At 52.6% G+C, this 20,671-nt stretch overlaps 1 protein-coding gene across 1 annotated transcript in view; it reads left to right on the plus strand.

Moving 5' to 3' along the window:
• Window positions 1-20,671, plus strand: part of STK32B (serine/threonine kinase 32B) — a 299,588-nt gene that overhangs the window by 225,802 nt on the left and 53,115 nt on the right. The window contains exon 5 of the mRNA XM_019661148.1: window positions 11,300-11,337. Coding sequence (XP_019516693.1) covers window positions 11,300-11,337 — 38 coding nt within the window. The remainder of the gene's footprint in view (window positions 1-11,299; window positions 11,338-20,671) is intronic.

The raw sequence follows: 20,671 nt of genomic DNA on the forward strand, positions 1-20,671 counted from the left end.
GCCACTGCACTCCTCTCCCAAAAGTGTCACCTGTATTGCTCAGGAGGACACAGCCAGGTTCTCTCTCTCCGCTCCTCCCGCTCCCTCTGTCTCCCTGTTCCCTCTCCCTCTCTCCTTTCTGTCTCTCTCTTTGCTCCCTGTCTGCCATCCGTCAGACCAAAACAGAGAGGGATTTACTCAGAGCACTGACAAGACCCAGGAGCCAGGGACCCTACTTGTCTTAGAAAGGCCGACACTTAGAAAGATTTGCTTCTTTTCTCCTCCATAAGGGGCACACAGATCCCTGGAAACTGTCACAAATGTCGCTGTTTGTCAGCTTCAGGTTGATGGAAAAGGAGGCTGGAGGAAGCAGAGGCCCCCACAGAATAGTCAGCCCCTTTTCAAGTTGTTGGTCAGGCTGCAGCCACCCCTCCACCCTTGGCCTCCACCTCCCACCCCTCCAGCCTCCACTCTCCACCCCCACCCTTTCCATGCTTACAGAGGAGGAAATGGAGGCTCAGAGAGGTTATGACACTCAGGGCTTGTCCATTTTAGGTAAACTTAAGGTCCCTTCCAGTGTTGACAGCCTGGGACCCTGGAACTCTTACACATTTTGGCAACATGCCCCTTTAGACAAAATACTCACAGACATTGGGCCCTAAAAATAGCAATTCTTAAAATATGAATTCACTGTGATACTCCATGCGGACTCTACTTTCTAACCAGGGCCCCCACATTCCTAGTGAAATCAGGGAGGGGAACCCCCTCGTTCTGTGTTTCCACCCTGTGCCCTGCCATCAGCCATGGGTGGGTGGGTGTCGGTGGGTGGGGGGTGCTGTTTGCTCGTTTCCTTTGCCAGCTGCCAGGTGCCTGCGGTGTCTGGTTGCTTTAGACCTGCACTAAATTAGAGCCCACTTGCCTCACTCCCACTTGTCTCACTCCTGCACACACATTCCTGCTGTCAGTCAAGAGGTGACCCTTCCCTCCCGCCATCACGCCAATCAAGCTGTATGGGCCCAGGGACGGGGCAGCTGTAACAAAACCGTGCTAACTGGCTCCCAGAGGAATCGGAGCCCCCCACCGGGTCCTGCATTTTAATGACCGCTATGCCTGTGTGCCAGAGGCTGAGAGTGCCCCCCAAGCCCCCTGTCAAATGCAGCCTCCCATTGGGAGCCAACTCAGATGTTTGTCTTGCCCCATAAGCAGAGCAGGACTCCCACTGGGACTTGTTGAAATGCGGGTTCCCAGACCCAGCCCACAGAGTCTGAGGCTGTGACTGGTCTGGGGCGGGGCCTGGGATGCTGCTACTCATAAGGCCCCTTGTTTCAGAAGCCACTAGACCATGGACCAACACTGAGAGACAGAGGCAGGCGGTCCTGAATGCCAGGCCTTTCATCCCTGCAGCTGTTCAAACAACTATTGACTGAGGGTGTTTCTTGCTGTGCACACTGTTCTAGGTCCCGGTGATACAGCTTTGCGGGGGGCCACGTCCCTGCTATCATGGGCTTTGCATCCTAATCGGGGAAGAGGAACAAGAACAAATCAATAAGCAAATTGTCAGGTGGGGAGAAGGGTCTGGAGAGAAATAAAGGAGGGAGAGAAACGGGGAGCACTGGGGAGCGGGGTGGTCATCAGGAGACAGGCAGAGAGTCGCATGGGCACCGCAAGGAATGGGGCCCTCCGGGCGGGGCAGCAGGGCAGGGGCCGTGGGGGGCCTTGCTCAGCATGGCCAACCGGTGTGGCCACAGTGAGTGAAGGGAGGTGAGATGGCGGCCTTCCTGTGTCGCCGCAGGGTGTGAGCAGAGGGCGCCCCCCTCTGGCTGCTGTGATGACGAGGACCAAGGGGGAGGAGGCCGTCGGGTGTGGGTGTGAGAAAGACAGCAGTCAGTGGTGGCACCTTGTCCTTGGGGCAGAAGGGATAACAAATAGTCACGGAAGAGCCAGCGTGAAGGGACAGGAGAATGTGGGCGGGGGAAGGGCATGGCAGGACTTAGAGGGAAGCTCATGGTTGTGTTGCATTCTTCTCCACCCACCTTCAGCTGGAGTCGTCAGAAAGGAGAATTTAACCAGGGTTTGGGTTTTGTCTGGCCAGTGGGCAAGGGAGCTGAAGGTGTGGGGACAGAGCGACGTTGGGGAGCGACTACGGAATTTTGGCTTAGAGGGGTTAGGGATCTGACTTGACAGACAGTGAAGAGGTGGTGACATCTTTGGTGTGTGGGTGCCAATGGCTGAAGAACTGCAGGAGAAGGAGATGGGGAGAAGGAGTGAGCTGGCATTCGGGTTGTGACAGTGAAGTGCTGGGAACTGAAAACGCAGGACGGTCACCTGGCCCATCCAGGGCTTCTCAGAGGGAGTGACGGCCGAGCCAAGCTAACAGATCATAGGGTGAGCCAGCGGCAACTGGGGAGAGCTCCCGGCACGGGACAGCACGCACCCGAACCCAAGGACCATGACGCGGTGGACGTATGCACAGGTGGGCCAGTGGCTCTGCCCCCTGCCGTCTCTGTCCCACCCAGAAAGCACGACGGGAGGGGGGGGGAGCACTAGATAGGCGTCAGGGGAGCTGGGTTCAGATCTCACTGCTGCCACTTTGTAACTGTGACCGTGGGCAAGTGACTTCACTCCTCTAGGTTTCAGTTTCCTTGTCCATAAAAAGAACTTAATGCTGGTTCCCTAATGTTGTCAGGCAGATTAAATGAATTGCAGCGTGGGAAGGGGCTTTGTGAGCTGTTCAACTTCGTCAGTATGAGAAACGGTCATATTCGTTTGGGGGTCGCTCCTCTGTCTCTTTTTCTGCCACATCTTGTTCCCTCTGAGCTCCCTGCTAAGTAGGGGTGAGTTGGGCGGGGTAGGGGTGGGGATAATCACCATGTATCAAGCATCTACTATATGCTGGGAACTGAGCTACGTTCTTTGCATGCGATATTTCATTTTATGCCCATTGTACAGATGAAAACTGAGACCCAGGCAGTAGTGGAGTAAGGATTTGAATTGTTGTCCATGTGTGAAGGGCTTCCTAGTTTTATCTGTCATCACAGATGGCTTGCAGTCAGCACAGGGCTGTGAGCAAGCGCCCTATCCCTCCACACACTTTTATTGTTTCCCGTATGCTGTGCAGTGGCTCCTGCCTTGAGAAGGTCGCCGTCTGGCAGAGCAGGATGGCTCAGGGACAGACCGTGGCAATGTAGTGCTCTAAGAGCAACTAGAACGAAATAAGAGGGAGTTGGATGGGTCTGCGAGGGCTTCATGGACACTTCCTGACCTGCTTGGGAAGAGGACCCCCTCACTGGGTCCAGGGTGGTGTGTTGTTGGGCTCACCCATCCGTGAAGGAAGTAATTGGTCCCAGTGCCTCCTCGAACATGCTTGTGAATCCTGAAAGCTTCGCAGCCTCCATGAGAGGGACTTCAGAGTAATTAGCTGGATGCAATTGCCTTAGTAACCGAAGTTCCATCCAGGCCCCATGGAGTGGCACAGCTTTCAAACGTTCTTCACCAGTGTCAACCATGCTGATGTTTGTTCTTTGCCGGATTAAAGATAAACCAACAGCCCCCAAGCATGGCTGGCCCTGCTGCGTTTCCTCTCCCAAAGGATAAAGCGAGAAGACGATGCGTTGAGTTGTGGCGTGGTATTTTAAGCTGGATGCAAGATAGAACTACCTTACTCGGTGTGTGTATGTTTAAAAAATGTCTCTCAAGTCCTAAGATCAAGTCATGGGTCTCTAACGGGTACATCCTGGCTCTACCATGCACTGACTGCGTGAGCTCAGGAAATGTTGAACTGTGCTCAGCGTCAGTCTTATTGTCCAATAAAACAGGAATAGTAATATTTTGTACCTGCATGAGTTTGCTTGGATTGCCATAGCCAAATACCACAGGCTGGGGGCTTAAACAACAGAAATGTGTTTTCTCACGATTCTGGAGGCTAGAAGTCCAAGATCAAGGTGTCATCAGGGTTGCTTCCTTCTGAGGCCTCTCTCCTTAGCTTGTGGATGGCCACCTTCTCCCTGTGTCCTCACATGGTTGTCCCTCTGTGGGTGCCTGTGTTCTAATCTCTTCTCATAAGGACACCAGTCAGATTGGATTAAGACCCTCCTAAGGCCTCATTTTAATTTAATTAACTCTTTTAAGATCCTATCTCTAAATACAGTCACATTCTGAGGTACTGGGGGTTAGGGCTTCAACATATGAATTGGTGGGGGACACAATATAGACTGAATAAAGGCAGGACCCAAAGGTGCCCCATTCTTATCCCCCAAAACAGTGACTATGTATCTTACACAGCAAAGGGGACTCGGCCCATGTGATCCAGGCTCATGAGATGGAAATTACCCTGGATTATCTAGGGTGCTCCAGTATAACCGCAGGCGCCCTTCTAAGACAGAGACCAGAGGGTGGCAGTCAGCAGTAGGAGGTGTGACTACAGAAACAGGAGGCTGGAGTGATGCACGGAAGGGCCAGGGGTCAAGGGATGCGGGCCCCTCTGGACGCAGAAAAGGTCCGGCTAGGGAGTCTCCCTGGGAGCCTCAGAAGGGACTCAGCCTTGGCGACACTAGATTTTCACTCCTGAAGACTCATTTCAGACTTCTGGCCTCCAGAACTGTAAGAGAGCAGACCTGCGTTGTTTTGGGGTCACCGCAGCCACAGGACACTCATTCGGGTTGCATGAGGATAGATGAAGTGGGCTGTGCAATCGGGAGGAAATGAGCGAGGCACGGCTGCGCCCTCAGGGCGGGACACGGGGCAGCAGGGAGGGGCCGCGGGGCCAGCTTGGGACTTAAGGAGCACAAGCTGGGTGGCCTAAAACAACACACACACATCTATCCTCTTCCAGTTCAGGGCTCTGAAATCAAGATGTTGGCATGTTTGGTTCCTTCTGGGGACTCTGGGGGAGAACCCATCCCAAACCTCTCTCCTGGCTTCTCGTGGCTCCGGGCAGTCCTTGGCTTACGGATGCGTCACTCCGGTCTCTGCCTCTGTCGCCACATCACCTTCTCTCTATGTGGATTGCTGCCTCTTCCCTCTTCTTATAAGGACACCCGTCATTGGATGGAGGGCTCACCCTAATTCAGTACTACCTTGTCTCAACTTAATAGCCTCTGCAAAGCCGCCATTGTCAAATGACATTCCATTCATGGGTACCAGGTAGACACTACTCAAGCCACTGCAGTGGCGATTCCAGGAGGACATTGCAACTGAGCCGTGTCCTAAAACCTGCGTCGGAGGATTTGTAGGGAGGAGGGCATCCCACTGAGAGATGGGGCAGGGGAAGGCTGGGTCACCAGAGAGCCCGAGGGTCCAGGGATGCCAGGCTGACTGGCCAGATCAGGAAATGCCCCAAGGACCCTGGGCCCTGGCCTGTGGTCAGTGCTCTCTGAACCGTTTCCAGGAACGGGCCTGGGGACAGTGACAACTGTGCCTTATCCTGAAATTGTGTCCTTATGATTCTCCTGGGTTAAAATGTCTCCTCTTTCCCTCTTTCTGTGCAAGTACAGTGCCAGTGCTTGGTACTTTTTTTTTGATGCCCCCAGTTGGTGGATTTAAAAGTTAACAGCAACATCTCAGTGTTCGCTTTTTATTTTTTTGATTATATTAGGACATGGAACCCCAGAGTCTGGCCACCAGCACTGTAGTTACCAGGGGTCCCTGAGAAGGATTCATGTAAGAAGAGACAGGGTCAGATTTATGCTTTGCAGAGCCATTCGGGTCGTATTTAAAAAGGAATAGCAACCTTGTGTGTGGGTGTTGTAATAAAGAAACGTATCCTGAAATACAAATAACATAATTTTATGTGTCAAATCAGATGTTCATTATAAGCTCGCTCCTCAGATTGTTACTGCCTGGTCTGGATTCAGGGAGCTCAACGTCATTTTTTTTCTTGAGTTTTTTTCCCAAGGAGAGAACACTGAGCTGGTGCCCAGGCAACATGAGGGTGGGTCTTATCGGCTAACTTGTGACCTTTGACCCTCTGTGAACAGTTGTTTTTTCTTCAGTGAACTAGGAGTAGTGATACCTGCCTCTAAGAGCTGTGTCAGAATTAAGTAAGGTGACATATAAAGTGCTGCCATGGTGCCTGATACAGTAACCACACCACGTATGAAATCCATGTAACTTACCCAAAATTATGCCTGGTGCGTAACGAGCACTCGCTAAAGGTTAGCTGTTCACATTACCAGTCCTGTTGACATCAGGGCATCTTGTGGGGACTGGGACTGGGGTTAGTACATGGTCCCTGCCCTCCCCAGGAAGCAGGAGAGAGAGGAGAAATAAACCATACTTCATGTGGAGTGATGATGTGTAGTCTCATCACTGTTACCCAGTTTCTAGAACAGTCCATGCCAATATGGTGAGAGCTTCCAAAATGTCAGAGCCAAGCTCGCTAACTTCCTGTCCCATATCAGCTTGCTGGTGGGTGGGTGCAAGGGCCTGTCCCGCTGCCTAAGACAGAGGTCAGCAGCCAAGGTCAGTCCCACCCAGCCACCCCCACACGTGCCTCCCGCCAGCCTCCCCAGTGCTGTTCTGTTAGCCCAGCCTCAGCACTCACATGTAAGATTGTCAGCATGGAGCACTCCAGAAACCCTGCAAAGAGACGTGTGTAGAAATGTCCTCACGGTCCAGGTTTGCAGTCTGGATCAGAGCCATTTCTGTGCTGGGTTTTTTTGTTTTTTTTTTTACAATAGCCCAGCTGACATTTCGTGCTTTGTTTTATTTGGGGCTCGGGAATAATTCAAGAGCAAGCTTTATAGCCTTGCATACGTTCTTTCCATCAAAGAGTCATTTTGCCCAGCTCTGGAATTATGGACCTGTCCTCAGAAAACATCATCCCAGCCTTTCCCATCCACTCAATACTTCTAATGCCCTTTCTGAATAGACGAGCCCATTTGCAGCAGTAGCATGACGCGCTACAGCCGAGATACGATCAATGTGAAAAATAGAACTGGAGCAAATGGTCCTGAAACCGGCCGCAAGGCCCTGATAAGACGCTTTGCCATCAAGTGGTAGTCTTATTAAATCCCCAGTGACTCAGGCTCTCCATCTTCTCCGGATGGCTTGGCAGGAGTCTGCCTGGTGAGTCTCCCAGGAAAGAGATCCAATTCATTTTGCTAAGGGCTCAGGTACCCGCCCCGAGTCCTCCCGAGGCCCTTGTAAAGTGCAGTGATAGTAAGTAACCTCGCCTCATTTATTTCAGCACTTCTCACGCGCAGGGAGCTGTGTACATACTCCCAGCAGCAGGCAGGTAGGGGCTACTACCCCCATCTTCCAGATGAGGACAAGGAGGCTGAGAGTAAGAGGCCCAAGGTCGTCTAACTGGTGTATCAGTGTTCTATGCTGTGTAACAAATAACCCCTAGCTTAGCAGCTGAAGACAACCAGTTTATTTTTGCACAGCTTCCATGGGTCAGGTGGCTGGGCGCAGCATAGCAGCCTCCTCTGCTCAGGGTGTCACAAAGCTGCAATCCAGGTGCCCACTGGGCTTAGTTCCTTTCTGGACCTCTCCCAAGCTGTCCCGGTTGTCAGCAGAATTCAGTCCCTGTGCTAGGGGACTGCGGTCCCCTGTTCTGTCTGGCGCCTGGAGGCACCTGCAGTGTCTGCCATGTGGCCCGTTCCCACACGGCAGCTCAGTCTTCAAAGCCAGCCAGGGGGGATGCCTCGCTCCAGTCTGCTGAGACGGAGACTTGCACAACGTAACTGTGAGTGGAGATGACGCCATCATGGTCACATTCCCTCGGCTAGAAGCGCGTCGCGGGTCAGATCATGTACCCTCTCGGCCTTCTGTTGCCTCACCTGCAAAATGAGAACTTGCTCCCAGGGTTGTGCCTGCCGGACTCTTTCTTGTCATTCAGATGTCAACCTAATGTCGCAGCTTCTGACAGCCCTTCCCCGACCAACTACCCAAAGCAAGACCCTCTGTTCTCTTTCCTAGGCCCTCCAAGTGCTTGTCCCCACTTGTGACCATGTCATTTATTCACACGCCTTTTGGCTGGTCTCCCCGCCAAGAACACAAGCTCCATCCAGCTGGGTCTGTCTTGTTCTGTGCTGTGCCCCAGTGAGCCCAGAGGGGACATCCCATAAAAGCTTGAGAATCATTGATTCCCCTCGGTGCTAAGAGCCAACACAGGAAACATGTGGTATCAGATATTTAATTTGCACCCCAAAGAGAACTGAAGCTCAGGCAGGGCTCCCCCTAGTGGGAGGGGACTGGCGTGGGAACCCAGGAAGCCTGCCCCTGAGCAGGACCTGCCGGGACAGACCCACCAGTCTCCTCAGAGCTGTGGGGCTAGTTTACCAAGCCCCTCACATTTGTGCCCCTGATCGGTCCTCGTCATATCAGAGATGGTGACGGGGGCCTTTCAGATGTGAACGCAGGTCACTGCATGGTCCGTGGGGGACCCTGCCTGCCACCTGAGACTGGCTTGCCCTCCTCATCAGCTCTCTTTCTGCTCTGCCAGGCGTACTCACTTCCTGTGGCTGCCGCAGCAAATTACCACAAAACGAGTGGCTTCAAACAACACAGATGTATTATCTCACAGTTCTGGCCAGAGGCCTGAAATGACGGTGCCAGCAGGGCTGTGCTCCGGAGGCTCTGGGGGGCCTCCTCCCTGCCGCCTCCAGCTCCTAGTGGTTCCTGGTCCGCCTCGGCTGATGGCCACATCACCCCCGACTCTGCGTCTGTCTTCACAAGGCCACCTTCTTTCCTTTGTGTCCCCAAATCTCCCATCTCCTTCCTCTTATAAAGACACCAGTCATTGGATGTGGGACCCACCCTAAACCCAGGATGATTTCAAATGAGACCCTTCACTGATTCCATATGCAAAGGCCTTATTTCCGAAGAAGATCTGAACAAAGTCCTGGGTAAACATGAATTCTGAGGGGGACCCTATTCACCCCACTAACCAGGTCGCCTGTCCTCAGGTCTGCCACCCTCCCCACCTTTTATTGGTTCTGACACCCTGTTCCCTACTGGTCCGAGTGGACCCCGTTCCTTCCCCAGCTGCCGTGTTCCATCTTCTCCTGGGCTCCGTGGCCCCGCTCTCCCTGGCACCACAGCACCTGTGCCAGGTCACCAGATGGCACGCAGCCTGCGTGCCTCCCTCTCCCACTGATTCTGAGTTTCAGGAGGCTCTGCCCAGACCTGCCCAGGCATTTTAGAAATGTTCGTGGAAGGGAAAGGAAGGGGATGGAGGAAGAGGAAGGAGTGAGGCAGAAGGACGGGAAGACAGGGAGAGAGGACAGTGAGAAGGGAAGGGCACAGGCAGAACCCCGAGACAGGGCACTTGCAGCTTCCATGGAGGCAGCAGCCCAGGCCGGTGGGCCACGGCCACCCCCTCTGTGATCCCCACACCCCAACAAGGTCAACTCAGTGCTGGTGACACGGGACGCCCTTTAACATTCACTACTTGTTTTCATTTTCGATAAGTATTTATTCTCCCTCTTCTCACCTTTTCTTGAGAGCCCTTGGGACACGCCCTGCACAGGAACCAGTGTTTGCTATTTGATCCACAAGCCCTTGACCCTGGGTCTTCTGCCTTTTGTTTTGATTTTGTAAGTTCTCTAGTTCCCCCTCCCCATGGGGACTCCGCCAATAACCTGTCTCTCTGTTCCCCGTGGGTGTTCTGTGCACTTGGCAGTGGGGTCCATTTGCTTAATGCTTGTCAATATTCATGGGCTCCAAAAGTCCTAATGCAAACGAAAATTTAAATATATAGGTTGAGTGAACATGGCCTCATGTTCTTACAAATAACTACAGTGGGCTTCCAGGTAGAATGGCTATTTGATAAACCAGGAACAAGTGCTTTCTATTTGGAAGAAAGCCATCGTCAGCCTCAGAAGAGTTGACATTTATTATAAATGAGCGAGTGGGGCTCGCAGGTGTAAAATCGATGGTTTCATGTAGAGCTTTGGACGTGTATGCGTGTTCGTGATAAGCAGGTGAGGGCTCAGGACATCAGCAGAGTTCCTCACAGGCTGTGCTGCTTTTGCACCCATTTCTCCATCCCTCCCTCACCGCGTTCCCTGTGTGTTGACCAAGATTGTCTGCTTGACCAAGCGCTACTAAGGCCCCTCTGAATTCTGTTGCAGCTGGGCCTCAACTTTCGGCTTCCCTGTTGGTCTCTGCGTTGTCCAGTTTTAGCAAGTACCTGCTCAGTCAGTTTAGCCCTCCCCCACACCTGACCGGGCTCCTCACGGCCCCCTCCACTTCACCCCACTCCCCAGGTGGTGTCTGATCACCTGGCCTGCCTTCAGCAGGAACCTTGTTGGGTCGGTTTAGCCAGAAGCCCCCTCACCCCTGATGTTTCCTCTTAGTAAATTTCCATCACCGACCCCCAGCTGCTCCTTGGCTGTAGATCCCCCTTGTGCGTTGAGTGGAATTGAACCTGTTCTGTACTGACATCTCTTTCCCACCGTTTCAGTTGTCGTGAGCGCAGTCGGTTTTTCCCGCTTTAACTGCAGTCCAGCTCTGGTGTTTCTTTGACAGCCTCTGCTAGTGACAGGCACCGTGCCAGGCGAAGAGTGCAGAGGTGAAGAAAGCAGAGCCCCTCCCTTTAGAAAGCACAGCTTGGAGTTGGGGGGCCTTAGCTATACTGGTGATGTGGAGCAGAACTTTCCAGAAACTCCACAGCCTGGATTTTGCTGCATGTGGTTCACTGTGTTACCCTAAAAAGGGATCAGCAAACTTTTTCCCTAAAGGGCCAGACAAGAAATATTTGGGGCTTGGAGAGACACGTTAATCTCTTTTGTACATTGCTTTTTGTTTTTGCTGTGTGTGTGCGCGGGTGTGGGTGGTTTTGTTTTTTAAACCCTTTAAAGATGCCAAAGCCCTTCTTACTCACAGACCTTACAAAAATTGGCTGAGGGCTAGGTGTGGCCCATCTCTGACCTGGACAACATCCTGACCCCCCCGCCTCTGAGCCTCAGTTCTCCTCTCTGTGTGGAGATGATAACACCTGGGAGGCTTTGTACCTAGCAAGGTGGGAGGGCTAAATTGCATCAGGAAGGGGATGTGTCTACAATTTCCAGCAGAGGCCATGCGATTAATGAGCAGCCACTATGGGGAGATCGGAGGCCAGAAATTATTAAGAATATCCAGGGAAAAAAATATTCACACAATTTACTTGCAGTTCCGGGGAACTGGAAGAAGCAAGAACACACGCACTTGGTTAGCAGGGTAATTACTCCCTTGCTCCCTGTGAGGCCTCATGCCGGGGAGAGAGAGACAAGCAGGCTGGGTGTTGTCAGGCATCTGTCCCCAGGTCCCCGTGTGTCATGTGCTTGTCAGTAGGCTCCAGGAATCACATTTTCAGCTTCTTTGTTTTCTCTTACAGAGACATCAAGCCAGACAACATACTGCTGGATGAGCACGGTAAGCCTGTCGTGAAGACTAGAGACTCTTTCAGTGGGATGTTTGAGGCTCTGGGAAATCGGGGCGGGGAGGGGGCTTCTGGCGAGTTGATTTTCACATTGATCAGAAAGCCGTTTTTTATTTTAGTTTTGACCCTGGTGGGTGGACATCTGTAAATTTCTGGTGAGTGTCCTGCCATGGTAGGTCAAGTCCAACGTATCTGAAGGTTTCACATCTGAAGACATCACGATTGGCGTCCTGGCCTGAGGATGACAGGGCAGAGGCGGGATGAGCTAGGGGTCAGAAAGCCCTGCGTTTTCCACCTCAGCTGCCCCACCTGTGAACCTGTAGCTTCAGCAAAGCCACTCACCTGTCTGAGCTGCAGTGTCATCTCCTGTAAAACGGGAAATGCTGCTAACCTTCCAGATTGTCCTAGGGATCAAACGGAATAGTGTATGGCCCGCAAGCCAGAAATCAATCGTGTATAACCCTCTACACCTCGCTCAGCCAGGCTCCACAAGCTTTCTTGTGCATACGGAGCCTGGTCACCTTGTTAAACTGATTCAGTCAGTCTGAGGTGGGGCCTGAGATTCTGCATTTCTAACAGCTCCCAGGTGAGGCCGACTTCGCTGGTCCATTTTGAAAAGCAAGGCTGCATGTCAGTGGCTCTCCAGCTTCAGTCTTAAGGGACACCTCTGGGGGACTTGGGACAGTCAAGGCTGGGCCCTGTTCTGCTTTGATGAGCCTGGGCCTCTATTCTGGGTCAGCCCCGGGGAGGTGATGCCCCCCCCCCATGCCAGGACCACTGTCTCAGGCACAGCCCAACACAGCACAGCTCTGCTGACCTGACAGTTCCCTGCAGTCAATGCCAACGGCAGCTTCGCAGCCAACCATCATGGCGGCCTTGAAGACTAAATTCACCAACTGCTTCAGGGGTTCATCTCCCAAGGACTTTCAAGAGGGTGGGCTGGAGTGAGTGGTGGGGGTGTTTCTGAGGTGCTGCGGAGTCGTTCAGGGAAGAGGGCTGCCTCTTCCTAGCCCCTCCAGAACCCCTCACCATCCCCGCAGGCTGAGGCTGTGGCTCCTTCTCAAAGCCCCTCTGGAACTCTGGATGTGCTGCCAGCGTGTCTCTGGCGGCCTGTCTCCTTGCTTAAGCCCCTTGGTATTGGGAGGTGGAGCAGGAGTGGGGGATGGGACCATCTGGGCTCGAATCTCCTGCCAGATGCAGAAACCAAGCTGAGTGCTTAGGGGCAGTGGGTGGAAATCCCTGTGCTCCTGAGTAGAAGGTCAAGTTTGGCCTGAAGATGCCAGGGGAACTGGACAGAGCTCAGGATGCAAATCAGGGTCCTCAGTTTGTATGTAAAAATCGGGATCCCCAGACGTGGAGCTGAGCTGATCCCCTAACTAGCTGTGTGTCCTTGGGCAAATCGCTTCACCTCTCTGAGCCTTGGCGTTCCCAGCAGTAAAACAGAAGTAATACCACCCTGCAGGGTGGTGAAGATCTAAGAGGAGACAATGAAGGTTAGCTGCCACTGTGGTACCAGGACATAAAAGGTGCCCAGGAGGACTTATATTACCCAATCTCTCCCGGTCCCTCTGCTCAGGGCAGGGCGAGGTCAGATCACAGAAGCAGGTGAAGTGCAGGTGAGAAGAGCTGGGCTTTGCAGGACCCGTGGCAGGGCTGTCGGGGAAGGCAGGGGTGCAGAAGGCAAGATCTTCAGCGCCCTGCCCTAATAATTGAGAGACACTATTTAACAAAGACCTTTCAGGCTCCAGACAGCTGCCCAGAAGCAAATTTAAGGTGGGAACACAAGGTACTAGGAATAATCCAGCCATTTCCTCTGTGAGGAGATGAGACTCAGAGAGCCTGTGGGGTGCCCCAGGCCTGAGTGACACCGTAGCTCCTCAGAGCCCCGCCCACAGGGCTCCCACAGCTGCTGCATGGAAGTCACAGGTGGGCAGGGCAGGCTGGTACACCCAGCCCTCTGTGTGTTTCCTTGTCTAGAGCGCTCGGATCTCCATCTATCCCCACCTACCTCCCCCCTGCACTTGTTCTCAGCCTCTCACCTCAGCCCTTTCTCTTTCTTTCCAGGCCTGCTCCCCCATCTCTGAGCTCCCCATCCTCCACCAGCTCCCACATGGCTTACACAGGGTGCTAACCCTGCCTCCTGGCTCTGCAGCGCCCCACACACTCCCCAAGGGCCTCTGGCCCCAGCCCTCCGTTCTCTTCTCTAAGTTCCTGTTTCATCAAGTGTCTCTGCTCTGGGCTGGGACAGAATGCTGAGTGCACTGTTTTATACTAAGGAGTGAATGGCTTATAGCCACCCGCCTACCCCACCCCTGCCTAACATCCAACAAGCACCTTTACAGGCAGTGCAGAAAGGAAATTTAGGAGCAGGGGATTCTCAGAAAACACATGTCCCCTTCCCTAGGAGAGAAGAACCAGAGAGGAGCCAGCAGCTGTGGCCTCCATTCCCTGATTTATGACCAGACACGCTCATCAGCTTTTTAATATGATTCCTTAGTCATTGTTGCTTTTTTTTCTCCAGCTTTATTGAAGAATGATTGGGAATTAACATTTTTGTATATTTAAGTTGTACAGCAGGATGATTTAATATGCATATACATTGTGAAACGATTCCTACAACCAAGTTAATTAACATATGCGTTACCTCCCCTAGTTACCTTTTTGTTGTGTGTGTGGTGAGAGCATTTAAGATTGACCCTCATAGCAAGTTTCAAACAGACAATGCTGCCTCATTAACGACAGTCACCAAGCTGTACTTAGACCCCTAACCTCTGGTGAACTGTGTCGCGAAACAGACTGTGATGTGTTGCTATTTGAAGAGGTTGATCATCAGTCTCATTCAGTGTTTCCTTAACGAGAGCCAGTTGGTTGGCCGTGTTTACAGTGAAATATAAACATAATTAAATAAGCACATTAATATTTTATGAATAATGTTCAAAACCTGGCTGCTTCCACCAAATTCAGGACTCTCCCAGAAACATCTCTGCTGGCCCAGTGTCTGCTCTGCTCTCTGACCTTTCAGGCTGGTTTTATCCCCCAGAATGGGCACTTTCCTTCTGCTCTGAGATTTGGGGTCTCTCCGCCAGCAGCAGAGCAGAGAGAGACCAACCTTGGAGTTGAAGGAAGACAGCACGTCGTGGGAGGGGGCTGAGGGCAGCGAGCTGGAGGAAATGGGGAGTTGAAACTGTCGGGGTGGGGGCGATATTGCATTCACTTTCTGGGGGTGCAGTAAGGCTGGGTAAGGAATGGTCACGTGACTTCAATGGCAAAAACAAGAAGCATCAGGTCAGCTCCCAGGCCTATGGGGTTAAGCTCTTGTAGGCAAGGCTGGCTCCTGAGACGGAAGTCAGGTGGGTCACGTGGGGCTGTGCTCCCTCACCCATCTGAGGGTCGCCTGGCTGTCAGCTGGTCCACCACGGCCTTGGCTGCTTGACTGGGAGACTCAGCTTGCTCTTTATGGCTCCCTGTGTGACAGGCCACCCCGCATGGCCTCGAATGGCCATCGCAGAAGCCAGAGCAGGGAAAGCCCCCAAGTACTCTGGCCTCCACCCATGTCACATTGCTGCCATCCCACTGGGCAGAGCAAGTCACGTGACCCAAACTAGAGTGGCGGGACTCTGCAAAGTTACATGGCAACAAGGGCGACACAGAGGGGGGAAAGAACTGTGGCAATCGATGCAGTCATCTGGAGGAGGCCAGTGGAAATGGGCGAGCCACTGCACAGGTGGGCAGGTGGCCCTTTTCCGTATGGGGAGCTCGATTTCCCAAAGGTGGGCAGACAGATGAGAGTCAGGCAGAAGGGCGGCATCTGCATTTTGCCTGGGGTGTCACTGAGGCCCTGTTCACTGCCCACGCAGCGCTGTCCTCTTCTGTATTCAGGAAAGGGACTCCCGCATTTTTGCAGGCATTGTGCCAGCTGACCGGAGGACACAGCCCCTGTGGCCGGGGACCTCCTTGTCTAGAGGACCTCAGCCACGGCTGCACATCACCCGGGAACTAGAGCAACGGCCCATGCCGAGGCCCCACCCACAGAGGTGCTCATTGGACCCATCATGCAGGAGAGTGCTGGCTGGGGAGATTTTTGAAGTCCCCAGGTGGTGCTAAGGTGGATCAGGGCAGAGGGAGCGACAGAAGAGTACACAGGTGATTCTGACCCAGCCGGGTCAGTGCTGGCGCTGGCAGGAGTAGGGTGTACAAGAGGAGACAGTCAGCGAGGCCTGGGGAGGGTGAGGGAGGGCTTCCTGGAGGAGGGGATATTCCTGGTGGGTCCTACAGCATGAGTGGGGTTAACAGAGCATTTGGGGCATGACATCCCAGAAGGCAAGTGAGAAAGGCAAGTCCCCTGACCTAATCACCCCCTGGGCAGGTGCCAGACACCCAGGACAGCCCCTCTGCCCCAGAGCCCCTGAAATTAGACTAGCCGGTCCTAAGACTGCTTGCCCTGCCTCTACCGTTCCTCCCCACAGAAACCACCAGAAAGGCTCTTGCCCACCTTTCCCCCCTCCCTCTGCCTGGTGACCGACCCCAGGCTTCCCCAGGTGCCCGCTCAGTGGTGTGGCGTGCCCCCCTCCCCCTGGGAACTGAGTAACAAGCTATCTTTTCAATGGCAGTTGTCTCCTAACCTGTTGGCTTTACTATACCTCAAATTCCCTATTAATAGACTATCTTTGAGAGCACTCACTAATTGGACTCATTTCGAAGAATTGCATCTGTCACCAACATATTTGTTGATAAATGTGATGACTGCTCCCCCAAATGGCGGTGGCCGGGAGCACCGACACCCGCTTCTCCCTTGTCAAAACATTTCTAGGCGATCTCCATCATGCCAGAAGGAAGAGGCTCCAGGAAATGAACACATTTCGAAGCCTCCGACTCAGGGATAGAGCAGCTGAGAAGGAAGTGGGAGGAAGCCACCCAGACAAGTTGGGGGGCAGAGGTGGTTCTGCTAAGTCTGATGAACCGGCAGTAGGGGTCATTATTCTCCGTGGGATTCTAAGAGTTTAAGGACAAAGCATAGGAATGCTGTTTAAAGCTATTTATTCGGAGCGTCTTTGGTGGGGAGGTTGAGATGTGACTTTTTTTCAGAAGCCTGCGGGAAGGGAAGCTTTTACTACAGTTCAATGCCACGGAGAGTCCTAAAGTCCTGAAGACCCAGTGCGCATGGGCAAGAGCCTTTCTGGAGGCTTCTGTAGGAAGGAATGGGTGAGACAGTAGTCTTAGGACTGGCTAGTCTGAATAATTTCAGGGGTTCTGGGGCAGAGGAGCTGTCCTGGTTGTCTGGTACCTGGCCCTGGGGTGATTAGAACCCTGAGGGGTCCCCAATAAATAGCCCCTGTATTAGCTTCCCAGAGCTGCTGTGATAGTCCCATAAAGCCAGAGGCTAAACAACAGAAATGCATTGTCTCCTAGTGGAGAGGCTGAAAGCCTGAGATCAAGGTGTCAGGTAGCGCCTTGACTTGGCGGTTAATCCTATGATTCCAGCCGTCACATGACATTCTCCCCATGTGTGTCTGTGTCCAAATTTCTGCTTTTTATAAGGACTCCCATTGTACTGGATTAGAGGTCCACCATACGCCTGTGTGACCTCAGCTTGGCTAATTCAATCTGTAACAATCCTATTTTCAAATCAGGTCTCATTCTGAGGTCCTGGGACTGGAGGTTAGGACTTCAATCTGTAAATTGTGGGGCGGGGACGCAAATTAACCCATCACGGCCCCATCTTCCCCATGTGGAGTTTTAACAAATTAAAAGTAAGACGAGAAAATAACAGATAGAGGCCTAGACATCACTTTCATTGCTGATAAAAGCTTGAATCTGTGTGAGTCAAAAGGACCCCAGAGAGGAGGCTTCACCGCCCAGACACCCCACCTGACTGGGGGTGAGGGGCTGCTAGGTAAACAGAGCTTGGAGGACCAGAGGGGCCCCACGCCTGCTAACAGGAACTGGGGCGGAGCGAAGCTGAGCAGGCCTGGTTTATTCATCCCAAATTGACCCTTCACATAATCACCGCCCTCCCCAGGGTGGGAGAAGAAGGGGTGGACAGGGGCTGAGAATGTACTGAGGTCAAACCCTTCCTTGTCAAACTGCGAGTTTCTATGTCTCTGCTAACACTGGGTCCAGATTCCGGCTCTGTCTGATAATGGTCATCTTAATTGCTCACTGCTTCTAGAACAGTGTATGATACTGGGCTGGAGACACACATGGCCGGGCCCCTGGCTTCAGAAGCCCATTTGTATGGAGAGGAGTGTGATACCCAGGAATGAGTCAGGGAAAGAGACTGGGAGCCCATGGGGAAAGCAGTGGTCTTGCCATCCCGTGACCTGAGGTGGATCATCTCCATCACTGGGCTGCCCCATGTCCTTAGTCAGTTCCTCCTGCTGGCCTGGGCTTGAGTGTCCTCAAGAGAAGTAGGGCTTTAGGGTCAAGCCTACTTGGAGCTTGATTTCTGGGTGTAGGACTCTGAGCTAGATAGTCACATCCTCAGCTGCTCACACCATACAAGAAGGTGACAAGACACTGGTAACAGAAGTCCTGTCTCAGCAAAGACCCTCAACTATCAAGCTGACTTATCTTTGGCTGTGTCCCCCACAATGGCCTCTGCTTTCTTTCCAAATCTCCCCAAGTGCATCTCTTTGGCAGAACCTAAATCTCCCAGAACCTTAACTACAAGAGAGTCGGTGAATTTGGTTCCCTTCTTTCCGACCCTTGTGATACAGGAGGTAGGAGAATACCACGTGGGAAAGGGTGCTGAATGTCAAACAGTAGTCTCGCGTGGTACCTCACAGAGTCCTTGCAAAGAGGGGCTCGTGGCTGGGAGAGTGTTATAAAACCACTCTACAAATGTTATTTGTTGTGATTAATACAATTGCATAAAATTACATGCCCAGTACAGACAATGGGAAGGAAGTATATGGGCCAGGGACCGTTGGTGCTGCTGCTGACTAACCCAGAAGTCTAGTGGCCTAACATTAAGAACCATGGAAGCAGAGAAAAGAGGAAGGAAACTGAGAATTGTTGAGTTCTCTCAAAAGAGTTGGGCGAGGTCATTTCCACGCAGCATTGAATCAAACAGGATGCAAATGCCCGGCCGGTTTTGTGAAGTCACGATACATCCTGGAAAGGTGCCAGAAATGGTGGGGTGGGGTGGAGAGGACTGCCCTGAATCTCAGCAAAGCTGTCAGGAAGTCCCAGGAGCTTGGTGTGTCTGTGTGTACCTGGACGCTCTATACTCTTCCCCTCTGCACAGCGGAGCCTGGAGCACGCAGATTGTTTTGAAGGCCCTGCTGACGCCCTGTGGCCAACACATGGGCAGAGATCGAGTCAGACGGAACGGAAGGAAATCAGGGGGTCATTTTGTTCCTTATCAGGCAAGGGCATGCTCCAAATCGGGCAGCCTTCCTCTGCTGAGCCGATGGAGCCCAGACAAGCTTGTGCCAGGGGATTTGATTCGGTTTCTTGTTCCTTTTGCTGTTTCCTGTGATAAGTTCGCTGTGATCTCCATGAAGATAAGGGGGAGAGGAAAGTGCCCGGGGCCTGTGGTCCCGAGTGGAAGCCGGGCAGCCAGCATTACATCACACGACGTCCCAGAAGTACAAGTATTATTAGCAGTGAGCACAGGGGAGGTGGGGGCGGCTGGGCCCACAGCTCCATTTCATCTCTTAGGGCTTCCGGCTCCCTCTTTTCATTAGCACCACTCTGATCTCTGGCTTAGGCCTGACATAGACCCTGTAAGCCAGCCAAGGTGAAGTCAAACGTTCACAGGAGACTTGACTCCAAATTCAAGTGTGATGAGAGGGCGACAAGGCAGAGGGTATCGAGGTGGGCCGTGGCCTCTGGCAGGCTCCCGTTAGCCTGTCTCCTGGTCTAGCGCCCTCTGGTGGGCGCTCCCTGAGCACCCACTCCCAGGAATTCACATGCAGGCGTGACAGTGCGACTGCCTGGCTTGCACAGGACAGATCTAGAGATTCCTCTGTGCCTAAGCAGGGCCTGTCCCTCAGGGTTGACTGCCCGCTCTGAGCAGACCCACCGTCTCCCAGGTTGTGGCTTTGGAGGTCCTGGTGAGATAACAGCACCTGTCCTCATTCATTTGGTAAATTCCCACATGAGGTTATTTCAGGACAGGAGCTGAAAGGGGAGAAGGGAAGGGAAGGGGCATGGGGGCGTAGGAATAGATGTTGTGCAGTGTTCTGCAGAAGAAGAAATGAAAATGCAGCAAAATTCAGGAGAGCTTTGGGGGCTTTATGCTGGAATAAGTTGGGAAGGTGCCACAATCGGCCTGTGAGGTAGGAGTCCGTGTTACTGGTACTACTGAGGTGAGCTCTGCATTGGCAGTTACAGCCCCACCGGGGGATTGTGGGTGGGGCTTGAGCCCCATGGGACCTCCGTCATCCCCACCCACCAATGCAGTGATGCAGGCAACTGACATCCTTCACGCCTGCAGTTTCAAGGCCTCTTCCCGCCCCATGCGCACAGATAGGAGGCATTCAATAAATAATTGCTGAATGAATGAAGAAGTGAGTGAGAATCCTTCAAAGTCACGGGGAATGTCGTGTACTTTTAGACAGAAAATAGCCCAAGTTACAACTCCTTGTAGTGCCAGTCCTGGTGCTACCACAATGATGACAGAAACCACGGAGAGCGTAGCTGGGCCCCACCATCTGAGGGCACTGAAAAAGTGAGTTGGGGTAGATTTAAAAGTGAGAAATTGAAATGGAAAGTTGGCAACCCCTGTAAATATTGTGGTATCTCTAAGCATTAAAGAATGAAGAAAGCTGATAGCATTTGCTTACCACATCTCTTTAATTCAGTCTTTTGTTTGGTCAGTCGGTCAATCAGTCAGTCAACAACCACTTGATGAGAACCTTACCAGGCCAGGCCATTGCTAAGGCTCTGGGGACATAGAAATGAACAAGGCAGGATTCCTGGCCTCAAGGAGACAAATAAGGTGACAGATACAGTATGGTGGATGCTAGGATGGGAATGACAATGAAGTTGGGGTCCAGGGGAGAGGCCTAAACCAGTCTGCTATGGACTAAATTGTTCCCACCCCCAGTTTATTTGTTGAAGCCTTGACCCCCAGTGTGATGGTATTTGAAACTAGTACCTTTGGGAGGTAACTGGGTTTGGACAAGATCATGGGGTTGGAGCCCCCATGATGTGTTGGGGCACTATAAGGGAAAGAAAGGATTAGAGCTCTCTCTCTCTCTCTCTCTCTCTCTCTCTCTTCCCCCCCCCCACCATGTGAGGACACAGCAAGGGAGCTGCCATGTAAACCAGGAAGTGGGTCTCACCAAAAACCCCACCATGATCTCAGACTTCCAGCCTCCA

This window comes from Hipposideros armiger, unplaced genomic scaffold (assembly GCF_001890085.2).
Source record: "Hipposideros armiger isolate ML-2016 unplaced genomic scaffold, ASM189008v1 scaffold_337, whole genome shotgun sequence".
In the NCBI taxonomy this organism is placed as follows: domain Eukaryota; kingdom Metazoa; phylum Chordata; class Mammalia; order Chiroptera; family Hipposideridae; genus Hipposideros; species Hipposideros armiger.